We start from the raw sequence: 12,596 nt of genomic DNA, 5'->3' as shown, positions 1-12,596 counted from the left end.
ATTGAAAAGTAATACGTGTGGAGTGATTTAAAATGGGAACAAAAAGTCCTTTTGTGCATTAGTGCTTGAGAGTATTTTACAACCCCGTACAGTAACTGATGTTTATAATTACTCTGAATAAGAAATGGCTAAGCTTTGTTTTAGAAATCAGAAATACTTACTTTGTTTAGGAATATTTTCACCAAAGTCTTAGAATAAGAATTTTGGCATCTTGAGGGGGAAATGCCAGTTACCTTGAAAACTGACTTATGTTGAATACCTTGTAAATTAAGTAACAAATCCTCTTTTTGATTTGTTAAGTCTCTTAGTTTCCAGAAATCATTTGGTCCTGATGTGAGTTCATGTTAATTTCTCAGATACATTTCTCTGTGAAGCTGCCCATCATATCATTCCATTTTAGAGCTGATACTTGCCAGATATTTTTATTTTTTACTCCACGAAATGCCTTAGATAAGGGAATATCCAGTGCTCTAATGGTGATAATTATATATGTCAATAACCTTTGAGGTCTTCCTGCTTTAAAAGTATAAGACTCATTCTCCAAAGCCACATTTGCTACATATGTTTATAGTAGGTAGCACTGACCTACATTATAGGTAAATTTGTGAAGGATTCTCAAACTATAAATATTGATTTTGAAAAAGTTATAAATAATTAGGCTTTTTCAGGGGAGTGATATATTACAAAGAAGTGGTGGTAACTAATGAAATATTCTATGCCTTTTCATTCTTCCACAGCCAGTATCTTGAAAATTACCTCTGGATGAATTATTCTCCAGAAGTGTCCAGCAAAGCCTATTTAATGTCAATCTGCTGTATGGTGAATGAGAAGTTCAGAGAAAATGTCCCTGCATGGGAGGTAACAGATTTAAATTACTTCATAGCTTTCTTACTGTGCTCACTTAAGCCATTACAAAGTAGCACACTTTTTACCAATAATAAATAATGTTTTTAGAACAGAACTTTACCCAATAATAAATTAAATGTTGAGAAAAAGAATGGGTGTATGAAAAATAATATTAGATTTCTTTCGGTTTCAGTACTTTCTTTAAACTAATTTACTGTGAATTGAAAAATTATGAATGTGGAGTTATTTTTCTGCTTTGAACTTAAAACAGAGTGGCATGAGTTATAAAGACTTTTACATCAGATAAAGTCAAATTTATATTAAGTAGCACAAACAGATAATGCTTAAATGAGATATTTTTCAGTGTCTTGTTTCACAGCAGGGGGTATATATTTGTAGTTTTATGTGAATAAAGTAGTGTTTCCAAAGTTGAGACAGATATATTGTAATTTCAATTTTCTCTTTGTCTCTAATTTGGGATCTGTTTTCCCTTTTTGACATTTCTAATAGACTGACATTTTCTCTTTGTGCTACTGTAGTAGAGGCTTGATCAACTAGTAGAGGTCCAAAATTTTGACTTTCTTTGGCCACCATGAAATGGTCAGCTTATCAAAAGAGTTTCTTCCCCTCCAGTCATACTTTTTTAAATAAGGAAAGGCATGGGTACTTTTCATCTCTTTTGAGGGGATGGTCTCCAAAATGAAAAGGTGTTAACATTCTTTAAGATAAAACCATGGACACTTCACTGAAATATTCATTGAGTGACAACCATCATATGGCAGATTAGAACCCAGAGTAAACTAAGGGCCTTGTGTCTTATTGAGAGATCTTAGGGATTTCTTGAAGTTGCTTCGAACTACCAAAGGAAGGGAGAGGGAAGCCAGAGAATGACTTGATCAGTTTGCAGGTTATAAAAACCACTTTGGTGATTAGAGCTTGAAACAGAGAAAAGACAATACAGATAAAGAGAAGAGGTTACACACAGGTTTGGAAAGTAGAATTGATTAGACTTGATAATTGAAGTAGCTTTAGCTGGGAGAGGTATTATTTCCAATAACCTTCCAGGCTTGGGCAACTGAATGTAAAGGATGAGAGTGCCATTTACCAAGATGGGTAGAAGAGGGTTGAGGAATACTTTGGAGGGTACAAAATTATTGAATTGAGTTTTGGACTTACTGAGTTTAAATTGCTTTTGGAATATCTAGGTGAAATTGTTTAGTAGACAAAGGAATCTAAGGGTCTAGAGAAACCTGGACTGAAAATGTGTATTTAGAATCATTAGCATATGGTAGTTGAAGTAATGGGAGGGGGAAAAGAAGAATGAGGCTAGAACCCTAGGAACACTGGTCTGTAAAGTGACAAAGGAGGAGGAGCCGTCAGCACATTGAAAAGGGGTTGAGTGTTGGTAAGAGTCCTTTGCACTTGACAGCTGTAACAACTTCAGGGAGTGCTGTGGGTGTAAACCTGTTGTAGGGAAGTAAGTGAAAACAGCTAGTGTAGGCCACACATTTGGAGCACATGCCTATGAAAGAAGGGAGAGGTAAGTAACAGAAAGAAACTAGGTGGGGAGGTAGATCACAGAGAGGCTTGAATATATTTACATTATTTACCTTTTTTTTTAACATTATATGTTAAGAGTAAAGAGAAAATAAAGGAAAGGCTGTCTTTGAGATTAGAGTGGGAAGACTTTAGTTTTTGCTAAAGATGTTGTTTCTTTTGTTTAAATTAGAAGAGTTAAAACACTTTAGATCTTTAATAAGAAAACAAAGCTTAAGCTAATTACCAGCCTAATCCTTGAAGAAAAAATAAAGGAATTGAAGCCATTATTTTATTAGCTGAACGGTTCTGCAACTCTCACATAGTCCTGCCAGAAACCTATATTTGACTTGCTACCGTTAATAAGAAAGCAAATAATCTTTTTGTAATTATTAGGTATTGTTAATGGACTACTAAAAAGTCCACCAGTGTTTGCTTAAAGGAGAAGAGGTGAGCAAGCCATTTCAAAATGAATTTTTATTTCTCTTTTCAGACTTTTAAGAAGAAGCCAGATGACTTCCCATTCTTTTTCAAGTGTATCTTGAAAGCGGCGTTAGCTGAAACTGATGGTGAATTTTCACTCCATGAACAGACAGTCTTATTGCTTTTTCTTGATCATTGCTTCAATAGTTTGGTAATTTTTCTTTATCTTTTGGGGAAACGTTCAAGTTTTCTTGTTCTTTTCAGTTGAATGTAGATGAGATTACCTCTGTAGCCAACTCTTCATAGTAGTGGGGAATGAGGATAATGCTAACAGCTTGATTTCAGCCCCTTCTCAGTAAAATCTTTTTATAAGATCTGTTTGCTTTTTAATAGATTTAGACTTGATCACTCCTTTTCTCTATCTAGCCTCTAAGTAAAATGATAATAAGAGCTGAAGTTCTCCAGACGTAGAGCAGGAAAGAGTCTAATATGAACATTGAGTAATGAGATCTGTGTGTGTAAGCTATACACAGAAACATGGTTTCATTACTTCTCAGTCATACTTCATGCATAAGCTGGCAGGTCAGCGGGAGAGTTATGTTTTGAGTTGACTGTGTAGGGGTGGTTATGGGTGATCTTTGAAAGTCTTTTGGGTTGTGTATGACACTTTTCATTCTTCATAGGATTATCTTCTAAAAAATTAATATTTACCGTAATTACTATTTCATTCGTGCTTCTCTACTGTGGTTATCTGAAGGTATATACCTATTTATTTAAAGATAGGTGCTTCTGAATTGATAGTGCATTTAGACCCATACAGGAGAATGCATGGGGTTTTTTCTTTCCCTGAAAACAGTCTTGGTAGATGGATGATTATTATCTGTTTCCATGTAGTACCTCACATGGATCTTGTAAAGACATAAGAAAAAGATTTATGATATGTCACTATTATCTCTTTAACATTTATTAAATTAAACAAAGCAAATATAAATAGATGTGATTCCTTGTCAGCAACTGAACAAAACCAAGATTTAATTAGTATTAGTAGTTTGGTGCTAGGTTTAATTAACTTAAAAGCTAGCTTATTATTGAAATACTTTATTTTTTCCAGCTTACCATCAGTTCTCATTATTTGAGGTAGCTACGCTCTATAAAGTAGCTGCAAACACTGAATTAGCTATAACTGAACCATTGCTCTTGGGGAAAATACAGGGTTAGGTTCATGCAAGCCTCTGGTCACAACAAACTGATCAGCGTATAACTGTTTTATGTGTTTCTGTTTAAAGTCACCTTATGTAATATATGTTGTTGATTCATTAACATTGAACTCGTGGTCAACAGTGCTGTAACTTAAAACAAACCTTATCTAACACACATGTTTCCTCTGTAAGGCACATCACAGCCTTCTAACGCCCAGGAACACTGGACGACACTTCAGTCCTGTGCTTGGGGCCATTTTAAATAGCAAAATCACCAACAAAAAACACAATAATGTGAAAAAGTAGCACTAAATAGACCAAAAAAAGATGCTAGTGTAGAATGTGAGAGCTGAAGCAAGAAGGCAGAGCATCACCTTGTCCAGCCTCAGCTGGAAATGTGTGTGTCGGGCAGCTCACGTTTTTCTCTGCTCTGTGCTGACAATGAATGACAACAAAAGCTTTGGGAATATTGAATTGGGGATTACAAATACATTTTTGCAGGTGGATGAATTCACAAATATGGAATCTACAAATAATGAGGCTTGACTGTATCTTTTTTAAAAAGTATTGAACTTCTTAATAATAAAATATCATTAATTTGAAAATACTGATGGCATGTTTTCCCCCAGGACTTAAAAAGGCAGTACGCGCCTTATGTAAAGACTTAGGTTAAAGTGCTGGTGTATTTATATACTTGGTTTCTTCATGCTTTAAACAGGAAGTAGACTTGATACGGAGTCAAGTGCAGCAGCTTATCTCCCTTCCAATGTGGATGGGCTTACAGCCTGTAAGTATCTAATTTCAGAAACTTACATATATTTATAAGTGGAACATGTGGTTTTAGACTGTGTAGCTTTAATATGGATATAAAATGGTAGCTAAAAGTCCCCTTTCCTGCTTACAAAATTTGTCTAATTTACTATGCATTAACTTATCATAGATGTAGTTTTTTCCGTTTTAAAGTTTTTATATGTAAGCTAGCATATGTTTCACCTGATTTCATTATTGTAAGGTGAAATAAGGTAATATCTATTGTGCTCAGAGAGGAGTTAATTTAGTAAAATATTATTACTCGTATATATGTCTTTGGATTAGACTAAATACAGACTTGAATTTTTTATTTTTCTTGATTGGAATGTATATACAGCTATAGGAGAAGATCAGAATTATGTTTAGTATTAGCAACTTCATTTTTCTCATCAAATTCTTGTTGGATAATATGTGCCAGTATTATCAGATCTTAGGGAATAAAGTTAAAACTATCAAATTTCAGCATAATACTGTATTCAGAATTCCATTTCCTGCTCTTGGGTGGTTTTGTAGATACCCAGATAGGCAGGCTCATTCATAGGTACAGTTGATGAAGGTGAAAACAGGCACGTATAAATAATTAATACTAAGTTAAAAATAGATAAGTGCGGTAAGAAAGAATGTGGCGGTGTGGGCATTTCCTTATTGTGATAGCTCTTTTATGTTCATTGTTTCAGACCCTTTTTTTTGAACTTTAATGCTCCTAAATGTTAATGCTCATTTTTCAAATTAAAGTCCTTAATTTTAGAAATCAGAAAAAAATGTATTATTGAGCTTAAAATCTTGACTAGAAAAGGCAGTTTCTTCTGTCTTATTTTTTTCTATTAACAAGTGTCAGAATTGAACAGTTCTTTAAAATATAGGTATTCGTTTCTTAGTTTTCAGGTTTTGTCATGTTGCTTTCTGGTTTTATCCCATTGCTCTATATTATATCCATACATTAGAAAACTACCTAATAGTTGATCTAATCTTTATCCTTGCAAGCTTTGGGGTTACTGATAATTTAATGTCACATCACTCTTTCAGGCACGATTGGAATTAGAATTAAAAAAGACACCTAAACTAAGAAAATTCTGGAACTTGATTAAAAAGAATGATGAAAAGATGGATCCAGAAGCAAGAGAACAGTATGTTGCCAAAGGTTTTTTCCATGTTGGTTTCTTATGCTGGGTTGTGAGTCTTAGATATTGCTGACTTGATTTGTTGTTTCCTTTACATACTGCTGAACCAAATAAATGATTAAGAAGCACTTAGACTGTCATAGGAATATTTTTCTCAAAGGTCCAAGGGAGAAGCCAAAACTTCACCATGTTTTTCTCCTTTCCCTTATCTCTGCTCCAGTCATAAGTGTATCACTGGGTCTTCCCCTTGCCTGTTGTCCATCATAGTCCCTGTCGTGGATGGTTCTCAATTTTCTCCACAGTCTGCAGGCTATCATTCCAACTTATCTTTATTTTTCTTACTCCTGCACTCTTAACAATGACTAATACACTCCATTTTATACAGTCATTCATTCCATAAATATTGAGTGTTTATTATTTTGCTGAGTACTATTATAGGTATAGGGGTTGTGGCAGAGAAGAAAATGGAAAGTAATTCCTGCTCTTGTGGAGCTTACATTCTAGTTGGGGAAGGCAGCAAATAACAGATGAATTATATGGTATATTATATGGTGGTCCATGCTAAGGAGAAAAATAAATCAAGTATAACAATTAAGGAAGCAGATGAGGGTTGCAGGGTATTTCAGTAGTAAGTATTACCAATTGGATAAAAGTCTAGTAGCAATTATTTATTTCATCAAACAAAGTGCTGTTAGTAGGACACAGGGGAAGAATCTGTATACTCTAAGAGATTTGTTCCGCTCTCTCTTTGAGGCTAGCTGGTCTAACTGTGTTCTTGCCTTATTTACTCTCTGACTCTTTCAGCAGTGATCCTTTTTCTTTCTTCATCTTTAAGTGCTCTTTTCCACTCACTATTTTTTCCCTCTGCTTATATGCTTAGGACTCGCTTCCCTTGGGCCTATGATAACTTCTTCTGACTCTTATTTTTTCCTCCACTTAGGAGAGTAGTCTGTATACACCTGTAGATAGTAACTGAAGTCATGAGTATGAGTGAGATTATGTAGTGAGTATGTAAACTATGAAAAGAGGGTTGAGGACAAAAAGAAGTGAAGCTTGGAGTTTTGCTGGTGATTACTGAAAATGAGAAGAACTGAAAAAAGCTGGATATCAGAGAAAGAAGTTTGGAAGTAAGGAGGTGAGAGCTATAAGGACAGGATATTAGGGTCAGAATAGGAATATCCTTTCTTTAACTTCGAACTCCAGTCTCATCTCTTCCATGGTATCTTTCTAACCAATAGCCTCTTGATTGGGCTAATTACATGATATCTTTGCATTATTTTTTTGACTACTTCTAAAAAATTTAAACTCTCTCTTCCCGTTACCTCAATATGATTTAAGTCCAAATCGATAGACTATTCATTGTTTTGTAAACATTCCTTCCCTAACTACCCTTTCCACTCTACTCCACTTAATTGAAGGGTAACCTTCTAAATGCTCTTCCACACCAACTACTTTAGGCCACAGTGCTTTCTTCTTCTGAACTCCTAAAACAGACTGTGTTTCTTATTGAAACATCAGGTCTTTTCATAATGATTAGACTATGTATAGTTGTTTAGAGTATAGGTTCTACAATCAGACTTAACTAGGGTTCACACTCACCTGCCGTGTAAATTTGGTCAAGTTACTATACCTCCTTGAGCCTCAGTGTGAAAGCAAGACAATAGTACCTGTTTCGTAGGACTGTTGTCAGTATGAGACTATTTTGTATGATGTACTTAACACAGCTCACATCCTGGCACGGTAAGTGCTCAGTTAATGTCAGTCAGTTTTATTAATGCTGGCTTGTGCTATTAATTATATTTTATGACTTGTCATTTGAAGTATATTTTAGTCATTCTCCTCCTTTTTATTTCCACCAGGACTGGCATAATCAGTTGTAGCCATCCAGTACCTTATGATTGTTTTTTGATTAGTTGGTACATAGTGCATCTTAAATTAGTAATGAGTAAAAAGTTGTTTTTTAAACTAACATTTAATTTTTATACATCGTAATACTCTGTTTAATAGTTTAAACATATTAAAGTATGTAATTGCTTATCTCATTTTAACTACATACTGAAATGTTAGATTTTTTATGTTTCAAGAGCAGACTGTAAATGAAATTTTGAAAACTTTCTAGTTCTGACCTTTAAATCACAAGTGAAAACTTTTACAGTAAGAAGATAGAGATGCTTTCTTGGCTGGTTTATTAGGCCAGTAATGAGGCTCTTCTTTTCTTCATGTAGTGCTGTACTTACATTCAAAGAAGAAGCTGTGTGTTTAAATTATGGTCCTCATTTCAGAGAGAAATGGAACATTTTGAACAGTGTAAGAAAGGCTGTTCACCATTTAAATTTTACTTTTGAAATAATTATTTCTCAAAAATAATTTGGTCACTGTTTGTTCTCTCTGATTTTAGAGCCTATCAAGAAAGAAGATTTCTTTCACAGCTCATCCAGAAGTTTATCTCTGTGCTGAAATCAGTTCCACTTTCTGGTAACTATCTTCCTCTTCTCAGCTCATTTGTGAAGTTACCATTTAGATTCCCATATAGTATTTACTAATCTTTAGTCTAAAAACTGCTCTCAGAGTGATTTTAAATTATATTGACAAGGGGTTATGTCCTTCCCCTTTCAAATACGTTACCAGTCTGAGTATCGTGGCTGCCTTAGAAATTCACGTAATTTAAGGGCACCGGCATGGTTATTAAAATGTTCATTTATTTATTTTTGGAGCTTGCTTATAAGCCACAGGTCCTGAACAAGGTTCTGGGACATGGTGAACAAGACACTCACAGACCCTATCTACATGGCATTTACAATTTGCTGAGTAGTGTTTTCAAGCAATATCAAATATTGTTAGGAGGGGAAGAGGAGAATTATTTTGCGATATGAGCTACAAGATGAGATGGGAAGGATTTTCCTCCATCGTGGCCCCCATTTATTGGTGAAACATATATAAATATATGCTATGTAGAGTATAAATTTCAAAATATATCATGATTATACTGTATATAGATAGATGTGTGTGTGTGTGTGTGTGTGTGTGAGTGTGCGTGAGAGACCTATGTACCAGGAAGAGCTAATTACATTATTCTGGGTTTGCAAGATCTTTATAAGCATTTATGTATGATATGTCATAGGTTGTTAATATTTTATTTTCTAACTGGAATATAATCTAGGAACAATGCTGTAGGTGTACCATATTTATATGCACCGGAGATTATAGCATATATATGAATCAGATTGTAGCTTTGTTTAAACTGAAATACAACAATTTTTTACTTATAAATGTTGCTGCCCCCCCACAAGTAATAGTTTACAACGGAAAATCACACCTGTAATTCAGTGACGAGTAGATACTAATGCTATAAATGCTAATTTATGGTACCTGATTTGGGGCATAATATCAGTATTACTACCAGCATCAGTATAAAGGAAAAATTGTTATATGCTTGTAATCTATGTCACTTAATATTTGTGTATTTAAATCTTTCAGTTAAGAACCTTAAACCTGGAAAGAAGACTTAGATTTGGTTTCCTTGGCACAAATAGTAATAATGAGAACCAGTAATGTCTGTAACAATTAGGGTCATAAAAATTGATGTCATCTTGGGAATTCCTTCATGGTCCAGTGTGTAGGACTCAGTGCTTTGACTGCCATGGGCCTGGGTTTGATCCCTGGTTGGGGAGCTAAGATCCCACAAGCCACGCAGCATGGCCAAAAAAAAAACATTGATGTCACGTAGAGAGGTTTGAAAGTCAAGTAAATACAACAATATAGGACCTGCAGTAATTTTAACATCCTATAAACTACTAACTGTTGCCATTGTCATAATATATTGTCAGAAAAGAAAATTTCTTAGATTGATCTTGAGCTTTAATCAAAATTTGTTAACTTTCTGGCAAAGGAACCAACAAGGTGATGAAAAGAGTGTGCCAGTTCAGAGAGGGCATAAAAACAGATAGAATATATAGTTAGGAAACAGAAAACTAATTTATAAAAGAGTAAGAAAGATTGTGTGTAGTTTCATTTTACAGGGTCATTACAGACAACCTGTCCATATCAATTGTTATAAAGGAAATTTGTATAGGGTGGTCTGAGATGTCAGGACGGCTATCAGAAGAAAGGAAAAATACACAATACACATAAAAAGCAAACAATAAGGATATATTGATGTCTGAAACTGAAATAACAGGGCTTCAGCTCTGAAGAATTATGCCTAGTAGGGCCAATTAGTGTAAAAATATGCTGTTTTATCCACCAGAACTCAGAAATTGAGTACCAAGCATCACGTTCTAATTTTAAATAGGCCATTGCCAGTAATTTTCTCACGCAATAAATACAAATACAGCTCTTGTTCACTTTTAAAATTTTGGACAAAATTATTTTCCTTTGACAGTAATAAGGAAGAAAAGCTACAACAGAGGACCGATTTGAATGGATTTAATTTAAAAGTCGCTCCTTTAAATTCTTTAGTTTTAGTGGCTGTGTGACCTAGACTATGTCTCAGAAAACCTGGATTCCAGTTCTAACCAGCCATTACTTTGTTCTATACTTTTATCAAGTCATTTTCCTCTGGTCCTCAGTTTCTTACCTGGAAAATGAAGAGGTAGTACGGATGTTCTCTGAGGTCTTTTCCAGCTGTGAAACTCTATGTTATTTTAGGGTTTGGATTATGGGCATGTGTTAGTTACAAAAGTATTCATATTTCTTTCTTCACATAAAGCCTTCTATTTTCCTGTATGCTACAAGTAAAAGAGTGGATTTATTTAAGCATTTGTAGGATGCCTTCTACAGGTCTAGCACTGGTTTATTTGCTGCTGGGAGTCCTTAGCCTAGGGACCCTGAAATTATCTCCTTTTCAATTGAAACAGTCTTGTCAGGTTGGTTTCAGCTGGTAAAATAGCAGAACATTTTCTGACATGAGAAAAAAAAGACATTTGTAATCCGAAAGCATGTCATGTCACAAGGTTTGTAATTCTTTTAAAAACAAAAATGTTTTTAAAAATAGTACATTAATGCTCATGAATAACACAAGATAGTGATTTAAAAAATATTTTATTGCTCTATGTGTCATTGACATTTTAATGTCACTTAATACATGTACAGTGAAAAAAAGTCACAAAAATTGTCCCTTTAATTAGTTTGTTTTGTATCTTCCCCACCCATTTTCTGTGCATTTTAAATATATATATATATATATATATATATATATATATCTTTGTGTCTATACAGGTACACATACGTGTATGTGTTTATACATATGAAAGAAATTCTAGATGTTTAGTATGTGAAGAAAATAAGGAAAGTAGGTCAATAACTGAGATAAAACTGCCTTTCTAGTTTTTCTATTCAAGTTTTTTCAACATCTAATCACTTGGTACACATTTTTAAAAATTAACACTTTAAAAATATTTTTGCACGTCTGATTTTTAAAATGTGTCTCTCATCTAAGCTGCATTTTTCATTTTCTCATATTTATAGAGCTTACTGTAAGGGTAAGGCCTGCCCTTTTTGAAATATATGTGAGGTCTGTCCTCTGAACCATAGTTAGATGAATGAGACAAATAACCTTGTTTAAATAACTAAATAACTGCCAATTTTAAGATATAGTACCATAAAACACCCTAAGTAAGAAAGTTTTAACATGTTTTCTCTGTTATGTCTAGAACCTGTCACTATGGACAAAGTTCATTATTGTGAAAGATTTATTGAACTTATGATTGATCTAGAGGTAAGAAGTGTGCAGTGACTTCTGTTGCATAATCATTAAGACGGCTAAGATTAAGCCTGTGACTATATATGAAATATTTCTTTATCACCTCAAACTGGCCTTAGTTTGTTTGTACCTATTTCAAAATGTCTTATAGAGAAGAAAGTCAAAAGTGATTGACCCTTGAAGTTTTCAGATGACTGTCAAATGGCTGCATTTGTATAAAAAACATTATTTAGTGTAGTTATGAAACACGAGTCCAGCAATGGCAATTTATTTTGTGTCATTTAATACCCCTACGTAGAGTTTTAAAAACGGCTGAAGTTATAGATTTATGGCCATCGCTTTAATAATCTCACTTTTCTAAATGTGCCTAATATTATTGATGAAGAAAGATATAGCTGCTTGCTATAGTCAATTTTTAAAATTAAGATTTTTAAAAAAGATTTCATGCTACTAGGTGCAAGATTTTGATACAGAGTTCAGATGCAGAGTTGGTATAGTTCAGATTGAATTCATTTCCGTTCCTTTCCTCTAGCTCTTTAATGCAGAAAATTGAAAGAAAATCCTTTCTGTTCATTCCTTATCAGGAGAGCTAGGGTGGTTTCTAGACGTGAGGATTAGAGTATTGGACTCGCAGTCCTTCGTGAGATCTTCATTGAGATTCCAGCTCTGCCAGTAACTGTAATCTCTGAGGATCTCAGTAACCTCCCCTTTAACATGAGGGTATTTGACTAGATTAGTGGTTTCCAAACGGTGATTGTCATAGTTTCTCAGTATTGTCTTTCTGACTGTCATAGAATGATATGGGAAGAGGAAACTGAGAAAGGGATCTCCATTTAGGGTTTTCCACTCCCCTTTCCCCATTTTTAAACCTGCACACAATACATACTGGGATTTCATATAGGATTTTGTTTGCAAACTAGTGGCCAGGGTATCTGAGGTTTCTTCCAGTGCTGGATTTTA

General features: G+C 34.3%; 1 protein-coding gene across 3 annotated transcripts in view; it reads left to right on the top strand.

The window, feature by feature from the left end:
- The window catches only part of AQR (aquarius intron-binding spliceosomal factor), a 103,511-nt gene that overhangs the window by 14,534 nt on the left and 76,381 nt on the right, over nt 1-12,596 (top strand). For all 3 annotated transcript variants that reach the window (XM_060146974.1, XM_060146989.1, XM_060146981.1), the window contains exons 5-10: nt 738-858; nt 2,876-3,016; nt 4,723-4,791; nt 5,841-5,941; nt 8,334-8,410; nt 11,587-11,651. In XM_060146974.1, coding sequence (XP_060002957.1) covers nt 738-858; nt 2,876-3,016; nt 4,723-4,791; nt 5,841-5,941; nt 8,334-8,410; nt 11,587-11,651 — 574 coding nt within the window. The remainder of the gene's footprint in view (nt 1-737; nt 859-2,875; nt 3,017-4,722; nt 4,792-5,840; nt 5,942-8,333; nt 8,411-11,586; nt 11,652-12,596) is intronic.

Source organism: Lagenorhynchus albirostris, chromosome 1, assembly GCF_949774975.1.
Source record: "Lagenorhynchus albirostris chromosome 1, mLagAlb1.1, whole genome shotgun sequence".
Classification (NCBI taxonomy): domain Eukaryota; kingdom Metazoa; phylum Chordata; class Mammalia; order Artiodactyla; family Delphinidae; genus Lagenorhynchus; species Lagenorhynchus albirostris.
Note: the sequence above shows the minus strand (reverse complement) of the source record. Positions and strands in the feature narration are given on the sequence as shown.